A 15,150-nucleotide genomic window follows, 5' to 3' on the forward strand; every position below is an offset into this window, starting at 1 on the left:
GACAGACACCCCTAATGTGAGTGCTTTATGGACAGATGGCCTGTCCCGGGTAGGACCAGAGTCGGGATCTCACTAGAGTAGTCACCTGGCTCTTTATTTCATAAACTTAGAAGAGATTTTCCCGCTCCTGCCAACTTTCTTCATGTCTTGTCGGTGACGGACAGGAGTGCGGAGAATAGATTGTCTTTAAATGCGCCCTTACTATGCACTCGTCATGTTGACTTAAATCTGGTGGACAGAAAATATGTTAAACTCACGTTGAAGTACGGTACATCGGGAGTCGTGACATCACGCCAACTTACAGGTTTAGTCACAGCAAGCTTTTTTCTTCTTCTCTGAATTTCCATCTCGATCTTGGTAATTGTCGGTCCAGGCTTCCTGTCTACCTGAGCATGCTGTGCACGCAGCGTTCCCTGGACCCAGACCACTTTGAACCACACACACACACACACACACACACACACACACACACACACACACACACACACACACACACACACACACACACACACACACCCCCCCACACACACACACACACACACACACACACACACACACACAAACACATACACACACACCCCACCCCCACAGACAAACACACACACATCTACAAGCTCTTTGTGTTAACAGAAACCTGTTGTTCCAAGCTTTGATAATGTTTCACGTAAGACATCTGAGTAACTGTGCTGTGCTGATACATGCGGTGCCAAGGAACACCTCCTGAAGTTTGGCATTTATTACTGAAATAGCACAGAGGAACACAATAAACCCAATGCAATAACCCAACACAAATAACTCAACACAATAACCCAACACAATAACCCAAATCAGAATGTCCAAACGCACCCAAGATCAACAAACAAAAAACGCGCACATCCATCACACAAAAAAATGGGTGCAGGACTACCAAAGTCACATGAAAACTGAAAATACAGCAAAGTCTCTGACACCAGGCTCCCATTTCTCTCATAACTTTTTAATGACTATAATAACTGAGCATAACCAACCAAAATGTATGTTACATGTATGTATAACAAGGAAGGCTATAGGGTCAAAGACGTCCAAAAAGGAATTGTCATTCAGTGTAACGGATACATTCTGCTGACTGTAACTGTAAGAAACATGACTCTTTTTATTTTATTTTTTTACTGTGAATTCATGAAAGCCTCGGCTGTCATCCATTCACTTGAAACAATTTTAAAATCATGTTTTTTTTACAGTTACAGTCAGCAGAAGGTATCCGTTACACTGAATGACAGTTCCTTTTTGGACGTCTTTGACCCTATATAAAATTTGTGTCATCACATAAATGGCAAACGGGGGAGCGAAGATGATCCTCCCTGATCCTTCCTAACATTTTACTCGGCACTCTTCACCTATACTTAATAGTTTCATGTTTCGATGGTATACCTTGCCGGTATACACATCCTGTGACCCTCTGATGAAGACTGAATTTATACCGTCACCGTGGAAACATGTCAGGTAAAACATAAAACGTTTACGTTTCTTAAGTATAAGAAATAGTTTAACTATAACAGTTAGACGTCATGAACATCATACATCTACTCTTCAGCTGTTTCCTTGTTGGCGTGCCTACAGGGCAGATGTTGACTGCTGATAGGCCAATGACACTGCACTCTCTCTGCAGTCACCACTGCAAGTCATGGAGGAGGACATGTAGGACATGTAACGGACAGCAATTGAGATTGTTGGAGGAGAAAAGGACAGAGGAAGGGATTGAAGGGGGTGGAGAGAGAGAAAGAGAGAGAGGGGGGCAGTGAGAGAAAGAGAGAGACAGAGCGAGAGAGAGGAGAGGGAGGAGAGGGAGGAGAGAGAGAAGGGGAGGGAGAGAGAGAGAGAGAGAGAGAGAGAGAGAGAGAGCGAAGGAGAGAGAGAGAGAGAGAGAGAGAGAGAGAGAGAGAGAGAGAGAGAGAGAGAGAGAGAGAGAGAGAGAGAGCGAAGGAGAAGGAGGAGAACAAAGAAAGAGGGGAAAAATGTTTGACAACAGACTATTCACTAGCAGGAGCTGTGACTTCATCACATGACTTTGGCATTTGTATATTTTGTTGCCCTTCCCCCAGACCTCAATTTGGCCCTGCAGGATGCAACTGCAGTCAGGAGTCAGGACAACACAAATAGAAGCATGTTTCTTAGAATCTACTAAGCAGGGGTGAATTTCTCAAAACCAAAGTTGCTTACTGCATTAGCTACTTTGTTGTTTTCAATGCATTTTCCCATTGGCAACTAACGAAGTTGCTAACAGGCTAGCAACTTCTCTTTTGAGAAACTCACCCCAGCAATGTTTTAAACTTTTGAGACAAGGCCCCAGTTATACGCGTGTTGTTACCAGATTTGCAATAGCTCTGTTTCGCTCTGCCAGCTACCAGAGCTGTAAATGGCTCTGTTGAATGCTGTAGTAGTAGTAGTAGTAGTGGTACTATGGTGTAGGGTTGCAATTAATCGAAAAATAATCAAAATCGTGATAAAATAGTGAAATCGAACTCATGATTTTAATCGTGATTTAATCGTGGCAATAGTGACCTACTTTTGAGAGCGTCCTTGAAGCCAGAACATACTGACAGGCTGGTGTTTCTGGCCAGAAATCTGTCCACTTAAGTTTCATGCTATTGCCTTTACATAATTATTACAATTCATTTTATTTTGCTCATCCTGTATGTAATTCAGTCTTGGTAATATTTCATATTGTTATAATTTTCAAAAAAATCTGCAAAAATCAATAATCGTGATTAATAATCGTGATTATGATTTTGACCAAAATAATCGTGATTATGATTTTTTTCCATAATCGTGCAGCCCTACTATGGTGGTAGAGTGTTTGTAGCCTCTTACTACAGATGGGGTCGCCGGCAGGCCTATTCGCTACTTGCTGAAAATACTTAACTACATCATAACAACATTGCTATGACATTACAGAGAGGCGAGAGCCTGAAGTAACAGATTAAGACATAGCCGTTACAATTTTGGTGACTAGGGTTATAACATCTGCGCAAAGGTTAACTACCATTACTGCATTCCATTGGCATGCGCAGCATGATAAGGCTATGCATGCATGGTATGACATTCTGATACAGGTATGCTATGCATGCATCATATCTGATCTGAAAACTTGTCAAGCCCTAATCTTTACAGCTTGCCATCACGACTCAGACTCAGTCAAACTGTATCTATCCAACTTAAATAGCCCATAGCCAGCCACAGAGTGACACACACTATTCAAATTGCATATTGCTATAACACTTTCACAGATGGCTCGGACATGTCTTCAGAATGCAAAGTGTATTTTCAGTGCTTGACATCAAGCGATGGAAAAGCTACCACAACGCTGCGCGCTCCCGTGTAGCAGTGTCGTGATCACTTGGAAAAGAGAATGCGATTCCGAGCGGTGTCTGTGCATGTGTGTGTGTGTGCGTGTCCAACTGTCCAGCTCTGCCCGCTCCTCGCGGTGCACCGTAAATACACAACTTCACAAATAAATTTCACCAAAATAAAGAGTGATTTAAAATCAGTGAAAAGTGGCGAGGTCACCTTTTCACAGTCGGCAAAGGGCCCGGGCCGGAATTGAACCAGGGTCAGCCGCGTAGTAGACGAGTGCCCAACCGTTAGAGCCACGGTCGGGCCAGCTTTCATTTTTTGAGGAGTGCTAGTAGATCAAACTGGTGCAAGCTCATCCTCTCGTGCAAATTTGTGGTCGTCTTTAAATGCGCTGTGCTTAATACCACCATTCCTCACACACAGCAGCAGACAACAAACACCTGGACTGGGGTGCATTTCTCGAAAGCGTAGTTGTTATCAGCTAGCAACTTGGGTAGTTGCCAGTGGGAAATTGCATTGCAACCAACAAAGTAGCTAACCTAGTTAGCAAACTACACTTTCGAGAAACGCACCCCTGGAGAGAGAGGGACAACGCAGCAGCTTTCTCCACAGCACTCGTCCTGTGGGCCAGAGACACAAAACGCTGAGAAAAGCAAGCGAGCAAGCAAGCGAGCTAGCCTGAGAGCGTGCCCTGTCTGCCTGCCTGTGTAACAAATGGGGCCGCTGAAGAAGACAAGATTCATTTGGCTGTAATGCGCAGCACGCCGGTCTGCATGAGAGCACAAGCAGGCCTTTTGTTAGCAGCGCTAGCCGGCCACGGCTGGTCAATGTGGCCGCTTGTTTCCCTTGTCGGGTCGCGTGGTCGCGCCCCGCTGCATGGCGCTGACCCCTCATGCCTCTGTGTTGCTCTCCCTCCCTCCGTGTCTCCCTCCCTCCGTGTCTCTCTCTCTCTGCCTCTCTCTCTCTCTCTCTCTCTCTCTCCGCCTCTCTCTCTCTCTCTATCTGTACAGTGCACCATCACCCTAAATTATGATATTTCTAGGAAAACCATATTGCACTCTCTCTCTCTCTCTCTCTCTCTCTCTCTCTCTCTCTCTCTCTCTCTCTCTCTCTCTCTCTCCCTCTCTCTGAGTATGCATATATAGGGGGGTTGGCTTTGATTTTGTGCAGTGGCTGCATTGTGATAATGTATGAAGGATAAACAGTGTTAAATAAAGACATTTTTATTTATATCTCTCTATCTCCCTCCCTGTCTTGTCTTGTCCTTCCATCTACTGACGAAAGGGAATCGTGATCACAAGCTGGGTGGAACGGAACTTGTGATCACTTCGTTTCGGAGGGCCTAGGGGAGATTTTACTGAGGCTGGTTTCTGGTGGTTCCCGTCCTCGTGATATGTCATCAGCAGTTCATGCCTCCCGGTTCGCTGCGGTCAGGAGTGTTGACCCACTGACACTGACGATTTAGGAGCCAAAGAGGACATTGGCCTTGTTTAGGTGCTGTTTCCACGTAGCAGGATATTTTTAAATGCGGATATTTCTTTTTCTCCTGTTTAGATGCAAACGCAATATGTGGATAAAAATAAAAAATCCATTGTAAGAGGTGCATTTTATGGGATATTTTTAAAGCCGGGTTTTTGAGATGTGGGTTTTGAAACTCTACTTACTACTTTATCTACTATGAAAACTCTAGGCTCTTCAATTAGATGATTTACCTCTATAATGATAACAAAGGTGTGAGAGCTAACACCAGCACAGGACTCTGTCGGCCTGGAAATGCTAATAGATTCCCAACAGGGGCCTTATGGTTCATGTCACAAGAATTGATGGCAATTGGTCACACCTGCTAGACCCGTTCAGCCATCAGCGGTTCTGATGGACCCAGGCAGCTGTAATTAAGTTTCCATCAAAATCTTTGCACTGGTCCTGCCAAGCCAACGACATTAATTCAGCTGTTGAAATGATGCCACCTCTGTGATGTTCACGAACACTGGGTTCGGGGACGAGAGGAGAGGAGAGGAGAGGAGAAACACTTGTGAGCGTCTGCCAAGGAAACAGCTGATACTCCCTGAGGCCACGAGTCACACAGACAGAACGCTGGACCACTCTGCCAAACACACACAAACACACACACACACACACACACACACACACACACACACACACACACACACACACACACACACACACACACACACACACACACACACACACACACACACACACACACACCATTTTGAGTGCTCACAGTAAGTACAGGCTTTCTAGGTTGACGTTGACGATGGAAGCCTGTGAGTGTGTGTGTGTGTGTGTGTGTTGGTGTGCGTGTTTGTGTGTGTGTGTGGGACAAGATTGAAATTGTTGATCTTAAATGCGGCACAGTCTGACGGAGAGTCATGCGGTGCGTTCGCCAGGGAGCTGTTCAACTGGGAGGGGACTGAGGCCAGGGGCATGACATGGAATACATGAGGATGTTATGTGTGCCTTGTGTGTTAGTCAGCAGGCTGTTCTGACGTGCGTGCGCATATACACACACACACGCACACACGCGCACACACACACACACACACACACACACACACACACACACACACACACACACACACACACACACACACACACACACACACACACACACACACACTATATCTCTCTATAAGCCTATTGGTACAACAATCACCCAGCATAAAGTTTAGCTCTAACTCCTCCACACATGAGGTGACCTTGACTAATTTGCAATACATATGAACACAGCAGTTGGTTGGGATGCTGCAGCAGGGGAACTCTGCTCTTGAAAAGAGAAGTAGTAGTAGGCTAACTGTTTAAGCAAAAATGTAAAAAGGGCAGTCATGGGTGAGCGGTTAGGGCGTCAGACTTGCATCCCAGAGGTTGCCGGTTCGACCCCGACCCGCCAGGTTGGTGGGGGGAGTAATCAACCAGTGCTCTCCCCCATCCTCCTCCATGACTGAGGTACCCTGAGCATGGTACCGTCCCACCGCACTGCTCCCCATGGGGCGCCACTGAGGGCTGCCCCCTTGCACGGGTGAGGCATAAATGCAATTTCGTTGTGTGCAGTGTTCACTTGTGTGCTGTGGAGTGCTGTGTCACAATGACAATGGGAGTTGGAGTTTTCCAATGGGCTTTCACTTTCACTTCACTTTCACTAAAAGCTGGCCCTACCATGGCGCTAACGGTACGCCCCTTGTCTACTACACGGCTGACCCGGGTTCAATTCCGGCTCGGGTCCTTTGCCGACCCTTCCCCATCTCTCTCTCCCAACTCGCTTCCTGTCGCTATTTTCGCGATGCAATCTCATAAAAACTATAAAGGCTTGAAAAGCCCCTCAAAAATGTAAAAGGCAAGCATAGATAGCTGGTACCTGCCCGAGTTTTGTGTTGGCCATTTGTCAGTTATCCTCCTAAACTTTGTTAGCAGGCTTCCTGTGACACACAGTAAATACTTGTAATGCAAAACAGCACAGTTTATTCTTCCACATAGCATTGCAGTGAACTTCTGTGATGTAGACCACGTTTATATTCTCTTTGAAGAGGAAAAAGAAAAAGTCAGCTTCAAAATAGGATTTCTTTGCTCCCACTGATAAAAAACATTCCTTCTATATTCTCTGAACACAGAATATTGTAAGCCTTTGAGATTGGGATGGGATGGGGGGCCTTCAATGTCATCACTGACCTCAAATCTTTGTTAGAAATGGGTCTATTGCACCTGGAGGGGGCAGATGCAAACTGAAGCCATAAGCTGTGAATAGATACGTACTTTGAAAATTGCCAAAGATGAACTGGAGCGGACTTAACACACACATACACACACAGACAGACACAAAGAAAGACAGACAGACAGACGGACAGACAGACAGACAGACAGACAGACAGACAGACAGACAGACAGACAGACACAAAGAAAGACAGACAGACAGACAGACAGACAGACAGACAGACAGACAGACAGACAGAAAGACACACACAGACACACACACACACACTATTCCAAAATCTGTGGCATTCACAGACTGCACATTACAAACAACTTTTCTCCATCAACAGGATGAAAATTAGGCCTATCACATTCAAACTAATTATCTTGGCCTAATTGCATTATTAGCACACTTCTTTACACACTTAAAAAGCTCCTATTACGGCCTGCTGCTTGGAGAGGAGAGTTAGTTGGAGGGTGTGACATTATAATAATGTAGTGCGTGTGTCGCCCGACCCGCTTGCTCTAGGAATAGCAGCAACCTCTCGTGACGTCTCGGTGTGTGAACCCACCAGATGTTTGTGACCCGTATAAATGATGGACGTGCCGCACGGTAACAGTAGAGGAGTTAAACACATAAACCTGCCAGCGGGGAGAGAGAGAGAGAGAGAGAGAGAGAGAGGGAGAGGGAGGGAGAGAGAGAGAGAGAGAGAGAGAGAGAGAGGGAGAGGGAGGGAGAGAGAGAGAGAGAGGGAGGGAGGGAGAGAGAGAGAGAGGGAGGGAGAGAGAGAGAGAGAGAGAGAGAGAGAGAGAGGGAGGGAGGGAGAGAGAGAGAAGGGGGGGAGGGGGGGAGAGAGAGAGAAAGGGAGAGAGGGAGAGGGAGAGAGAGAGAGAGAGAGAGAGAGAGGGAGGGAGGGAGAGAGAGGGACGGGGGAGGGGGGGAGAGATGGAGAAAGGGAGAGAGAGAGAGGGAGAGGGAGAGAGAGATAGAGTGGCAGCAGGGTGGGTGGGGGAAGGGTGTGGTGGGTTAAGGCAGTGCTTCCCAACTTTTTTTTTGGTCCTGCGTACCCCCTAAGAAATTTTGATTTAAGATGAGTAACCCCGTCATTCGTGCCCTATATCTGTTCCTCTATCCCGATGTGACTATACACTCCATTTGTTATTATTGCATTGTTCCATGTACCCCATGAGGTGTGCTCGGGTAACTGTAGTGGTAAACACTGTTGTAGGGGGTGGTGGATCGTCACGGGAGGTGTGTGTGTGTGTGTGTGTGTGTGTGTGTGTGTGTGTGTGTGTGTGTGTGTGTGTGTGTGTGTGTGTGTGTGTGTGTGTGTGTGTGTGTGTGTGTGTGGAGGGGGCTGTCGATTGGGGCTGGATGCGGGAGTAGGGGGGCTCTGATCTTTGATCGGACAGGTCAAAATCCGCTTGACAACTTGGAAGTTGGAAACAAAAGCGCGCCACGAGGGCATGGAGCTGACACATACACTCTAATTTGAGAACACTCTGCTGCAGGGCTTGACACTAACTTTTTTGCTTGCCTGCCATGTGGCTAGTGGTTTTCCTGAGTCACAAGCCATCCAGCTATTCTACTAGCCACAAATTTGATATTATTATTTTTTTTTCTTTATCATTACGCTGTTCATCTAACCTCAGAAGATGAGTGCACATAGCTTTCTACATGGAAATAAATCAAACAAGTAGAAACTGAGTAACTGAGCTTTTTTTTAACTTAGATAGAAATAATTGATACACAAGGCGTACAACGCAGAATAAATGCTATTCTAATATGTCATACCATTGAATAAGGTACCTGCCACATTGGCTAGTGGCACTGAAATTGTTACCAGCCACAGCCAAGTTTTACCAGCATTTGGCCGGTTGGCAGGTGCCAGTGTCAAGCCCTGCTCTGCTGGCAGAAAACCTCAGCAGCAGCAGCAGCAGCAGCAGCAGCAGCAGCAGTAGCAGTAGCGAAGTCTAACGTACGTCTCTCCAAAACAAAATAGATCCTGGAGATGTTTACATGGGAATGCCGGACGCCCGCTGTCAACTTCCAAATATAGCCTCAGCCCACATGGTACACAGTACACACAGACCACATGCTTCTAACAGTTGATTAAAGAAATGAAATAAAAAAAGTTCAGTGCATGCTCTTCAGTCAAAACACTTTGCAAACTTCCGTTAACATAACAAATGTGTCTTTTGAGACTGCTCTAAGGTATTCAAATACTGCCAGTCCTTGGCAAGGGCCGGTGCCATTTGCAACAGCTCCTCTGACAAAGACCTGTACTTCGATACATCATGGAGAGGAAGCAGAAACCATAACATCAAATTGCAACAAAACTGTTTCGATTATGTGACCAGCTGAGTGTTAACCCTGTAAGACACAACCCCAGTCAAAATGCATAACTGAAGGCCCTGTGTACTGTCTAGTGGCGTAGCAGTATGCTACTAACTGTTTTTCAGTGAATATTACAGCGTTACACTGGTAGAACGGCGCACATTAAGGGGCTAGGATGGGCGTAGCTGTCTGCTAGGCTAGTCACTGTGTGGTTTTTTCCACTGTGTGGATTTTTCAGTCGTATGGCTATTTTTGGGGATCGGGCCGAATTTTGGCTCAAGCTTGTGTCTTGCATTGCTTAGCGTACACAGGGAGGTGAGTGACAAGCGATTTGCAGTTGACAACCTTGACAATAGGGATGCACGATGTATCGGCCAGATGTATCGGTATCGGTCGATATCGGCCAATATTCAACACATCGGACATCGGTCTGATGGGTAAAACTGGGCCGATGTTAATGCCGATGTTTTTTTTTGTATGTTACGGTTCTAAAAGAATGGACTTGACGATGACTTTCACTGTTTGTCTTCTATTTTGTCTCTATTTTTTATCTAATCATCACAGGGAGTTAAAAAGTGTTTTTGGAAATAAGACGACATTCAAAAATTCTGTTTGTTTGCATCATTGTCATCTCTTTTTTTAAAAAAAAGAAAGAAAAACATCGGTATCGGTTAATATCGGTCATCGGCCAAAACCGCAATATCATAATCGGATATCGGTATCGGCCGAAATTTTTGACATCGTGCATCCCTACTTGACAAAGCAGGGAGCTGCGAACCCTTATCCCATGAGCAGCAGCTGAATGCCACAATGGATGAAGTCGTACAGGGTAGTGTACAGTACAAAAAGACTGGCATTAGCCCCATGGACTGGGTTAGGTCAGCAGCAGGTAGCCATCTTGTCTTCCCTCTAACATGAATTCAATTTGCTAAAAATGTAGCCAGGACGGTGTGTTAGTTAACACAAATGAACAACACAGCAGAAGAAGAGAGAGAATGATTTAGCAAAACTCAAAGGGAGTGGGTGTGTATTTGATGCACCCTCTTGCACGTACCTTTAGGGAGTCAAAGCAGGCGATCACTCTGCCGTTCTCCACCTGGCAGCTTTTGGGCGGGTGGGCGAATTTGCATTCCTCGTCGCTACGCGAGCAGGTGCCCCTCTGGAACTGGCGGCACACCTCCAGGGTCAGCCATTTTGTGTCTCGTATGGAGGCGATGTTCAAAGCCATAGCCAGGAGCTGGGGGTTGGTGTGGTGAAGCAAGGGCTAGTACCAGTCGCTTGAAAACAAGGTGCTTACAGGGGGAAGAAAAGACGTTGGGAGACGTATCTGTGTACGTCCGTAGTATTCAAGTGTGTGGAGAGGGGGTCAAAAACTGAGACGGTTATCCAAAAAGAAAAAAAAAACACCCGTCACATTACATAGAGTTGACCCAAATGTGTTCCGGTTGATGCCAAAAATAGGTTGGATAAAAACGAATGCATGTGAGTTTTCAAACCAAGCAGAACCCTCTGAAAAACAATAAAACAACAGACAACAGACAGGGGTGTCAGCGGCTTCACGATCCCTGTGGCTGCAACATGGGAGATGGCTGCTTTAAGCAGAACTGACAATCGCCAGCATAACAGTCATCCGTCACTCAGCAGAAGGCCGGTGGCAGGACAGAGAGGACATGCTCGTAGTGTGGCGGGAGAACGAGAGACAGAGACAGAGACAGAGAGAGAGAGAGAGAGAGAGAGAGAGACAGAGACAGAGAGAGAGAGAGAGAGAGAGAGAGAGAGAGACAGAGACCGAGAGAGAGACAGAGACCGGTTGTCAACTCAACCCCACACCTTCCTCAAATGTCCTTTTCTGTGCGGTGGGGGGGGGCAAGGAGACGGAAGAGAGGAAAGAGGAGGAGGAGGAGGAGGAGGAGGAGGAGAGGAGGAAGAGGAGTGGATGAGGGGTTATGGGAGGGGCGGCCACAAGGGAGTTGGCTGACGCTATTTTCAGAGCGCTGGTTCTCCTTCAGGGGAGGGGAGTAATACGTGTTCAGTGTGTGGGGGATGGGGGACGGGGGATGGAGGGGGCTCCGGGGGGGCGGCGGCGGACTTGCGGTGGTGGTGGTGATGGTAGCTGTGTGCCGATGATGATGATGATGACCGGGTTTCACTCTCCTCACTCTCTCTCAGTGCTGTGGCTGCCAAATCCTCTGGCGGGAATCTCGAGATGTTTTTTCCACCAGGGTTTAGTCTCGTCTCGTCTCGTGCACAGCAGCTTGTGTGTGTGTGTGTTTTTATTGCGATGACTGAGGCGGGCACACAGATGTAGTAGACACTACGGCAGGAGGTTTAGAAGGGTGAGATAGTTTTCCGTGAAAGAGCTCAGAAGATCACCAAAAAAAAAGCACTGTGACGTGCGTGGACAGCCAGCAAGCTTCAAGTAGGGATGTTGTCAGACAAGGCACTTTCTGTTAAGGATCTGTGAAAGAAAAAAATGAGAAGAGAACAACAGTTGTTATCAGCAAGATGATTAAGAAACAATTTACAATAATCCCTTAACATGCGGCTTTATAAGTTTGTTGTTACCAGTATGGTAATGACCAAGTCGTGGTGCATTACTAAAAGGCCTGTGTTGTGTCATAGTATTGTAGTGCTATGGTAGTTGCATTTCAATGACTATTACAGCGTGCCACTGGAGGTACGGCGTGCATTAAGGGGCTACAACACGACACAGTAGACCCAGGAACACAACACTACCACATAAATAATACTCATTTTGAAATGTTGCTTATACATTTCTTGTAAACATGGGGCCCTTGTGACTCAGTCACACTTTACTGCCCTGTACGGCACCCCCGGCTCTTCCCACTGTAAGGGACGCCCTATGGCAGTGATTCTCAAAGTGTGGTCCGGGGACCACTAGTGGTCCGCGACAGAGCTCAGGTGGTCCGCAAGGGGATTTCTGCTCTTCCAAGACAAGCTATAGTTGGCTATATTTGTCACATTATTACAAAGCTGAAGTCTCATTTTCACCACAATAAGGCAGGCTTGTAAATGTGAATACAAAGTCTGTGATCTGCATCGAAATTAGCAGTGTCAAATTAGCACCCGTCAACAGTCGATTCAGTTGACAGGTGGTCCCTGATCATTTTTGGGAGGACGAGGTGGTCCTCGGTCTGAAAAGGTCTTTGAAACACCGCTCTATGCATGTTCTCTTCTCTTCCTTCTGCAAGCCCCTGTCACCCAGCCAATGCAATTGCACACAGGTGGGTCAGTTTCCAGGGCCCCAATCACAGCTCAGAGTGTGAAGAGAGAGTGCAAGAAAGGGATAGAGAGAGAGAGTGCGAGAGAGGGATAGAGAGAGAACAAACGATGAATGAAAGGCAGACCAAAAGACAGGCAGCAAGCTTAGCTGCTGAAACAAGCTAATGTAACGAGTGCTAAATGTTTTGCATCACTTTAAAGGGTCCCGTGAGCAGTGGCGGCAGAAAGAGGAAGCGTATTCCAGGGGCAACATCTGGAAATACTTTCCTCGCGCTAACTGGAGAGGGTGTGAGAGAGGGACAGTGAGACGAGGGAGGATAGCAGGCAGAAAGGAAGTGAGAGAGACAGAGAAAGAGGGCGAAATGGAAAGAAACACAAGAGAGAGAGAGAGAGAGAGAGAGGGATTGAAAGGGAGAAAATGTGAGCATAGCACTTAGTGAAGGCGAGAAAGAGCTTAAGAAAGAAAGGGGGGGTGGATAACAGCAAAGATAGATGGAGAGAGGTGGGGTTGGGAAGAGAGAAACACCGGCAAACAGAGTTGTAAAGAAACTGCAGCTGCCGTTGATGATTCCCTTTGCTGGTTAATGATGGTTGTGCACCAAACACACCAGAGTCTGCCTGCTAATCACACCACACACAGTAGTACCACAGAGTACACACATGGAAAATGAATGACCAGCAAAGACAACAACTACTGTTTGCCCCTGAAAGAAAGACACTGTCTGTTTGGAAGATAACATCCACAGACAGGCAAATCAGTTGCAAATGCTCCGCAAATTCTATACAGTGGCTCTCTCGCCCTGTCCTGTCTTCCACGTCATCTGGTTCCATTCCGGCACACTGGCAAAAAGGGGACGGTAGACTTTTCACTAGGGATGCACCGATACCACTTTTTTGAAAACCGATACAAGTACAAGTACATTAATGTGTGTACTTGCCCATACCGAGTACCGATACCAATACCTTTTACCAACAAAATACAATGAAAATAAATGCATGGCCTTGTTTTTTTCCACCTGTGATATTTTTATTGTCCATTGACTTGACTTGACTTTACTTGATTTCCATGTAGATTTAAATGTAAATGTATGAAGTGGCACTTTTTTTCCATGCTGCTTTCAAGTCCACAGAACGTGACAAGATTTTGCATTTTTTTTGTGTAATAGCAGTATCGTTCCAGGTATCGGCAAGTGCTTGACGAGTACAAGTACGAGTATAATGAGCAGTAGTGGGTGCCGATACCGGTGCATCCCTACTTTTCACAACAATTCTACCCATCTGCAATAAATGGTAACACTTAACTTGACGCCGGCGTCATACGTATGACATAACGGTGTCATAACATTGTCAAAATGCAGTCATGCATGTGTCATAAACAGTATGTCAATGTCAAACATTTTATGACTGTCATTAAGTGAAATTCTGTTATGGTAAAAACAGGCCTAACAATGTCAACTTGTCATGACCATGAAATGTTGTGACATTGACATTATGCTTATGACTCGTTCATGACACTGTTTTGACACTTCGTTCATGACTCTGTTTTGTCATACCTATGACGCTGGTGTCAAGTAAAGTGTAACCCAATAAACATTTGCTCTTCACAACCAGAGGTGTACAACACTAGTGCTATGATATATATTATATGGGGTTTCATCTTTGTAGCATCATGCTACTAGTGTTGTAATCTGTAGGAGTAAGCTTACTTCTACTTTTTTATAAAACTCTGTGCACACAACATACTAAATATGTCACTGGCTTGTTGCATTATTATGCTGACTGACACTTATTGACATTTATGACGTCATGGTAAGCGAAACGTTGACTTAACGTCATTAAACTTAACTGTTCAATAAACAAAAAGCCATGCAATAGTCCTGATCACCTCGAGTCATGTTGTGGGCGTGGCTTAGACACATTTCTCCTTGTGGGATATAAAGTACACTCTAACTCTAACTCTAAGTTAGAGTGAACTGTGAACTTAGAGTGACTCTAAATTAGAGTAGATAGCTATGTCGATAGTATATTGTTGAAATAAAGGAAAAACTAACATAATGGGATAACACAAGTTTACACAAGTTTACACAACTTCCTTGAAAAACTAGTTAGCCTAGAATAAGCAAATAAAAACCCTAAGATCATAAAGAGAACAAGACAGACCACTGTACTGTGACTGTATGTAAAGTAGCAAGTAGATGTGAAGCACATTCAGACAGCCATGCTAACTATTTTCAATTGTGCGAGATGCGAAGACAGAAAACGGCTTTTAGAATCCCCCAGCTTCGCACTTTGACTGTGCGCGGTTCAGATCAGCACAGGGGTCAATCCGAGAGGTTTTGGAAGTCTGTGGGGGAGCTGTGGACGCCCCCTCCCTCAACCCCCCATCCCAGGCATGCTGAGTCATCAAGTGCGTGAGGCATGTGTGTGTGTGTGTGTGTGTGTGTGTGTGTGTGTGTGTGTGTGTGTGTGTGTGTGTGTGTGTGTGTGTGTGTGTGTGTGTGTGTGCATGAGGCATGCCAGTGATCCCA

At 45.9% G+C, this 15,150-nt stretch overlaps 1 protein-coding gene across 15 annotated transcripts in view; it reads right to left on the bottom strand.

The window, feature by feature from the left end:
• Nucleotides 1–15,150, bottom strand: part of mbnl2 (muscleblind-like splicing regulator 2) — an 86,426-nt gene that overhangs the window by 54,252 nt on the left and 17,024 nt on the right. For all 15 annotated transcript variants that reach the window (XR_010036889.1, XM_063212375.1, XM_063212373.1 and 12 more), the window contains exon 2: nt 10,434–11,837. Coding sequence is in view for 14 of the 15 variants with exons in the window: in XM_063212375.1 (XP_063068445.1) it covers nt 10,434–10,607 (174 nt within the window). In the remaining variant the exon portion in view is untranslated. The remainder of the gene's footprint in view (nt 1–10,433; nt 11,838–15,150) is intronic.

The sequence above is a fragment of the Engraulis encrasicolus genome, chromosome 12 (assembly GCF_034702125.1).
Source record: "Engraulis encrasicolus isolate BLACKSEA-1 chromosome 12, IST_EnEncr_1.0, whole genome shotgun sequence".
Lineage (NCBI taxonomy): Eukaryota > Metazoa > Chordata > Actinopteri > Clupeiformes > Engraulidae > Engraulis > Engraulis encrasicolus.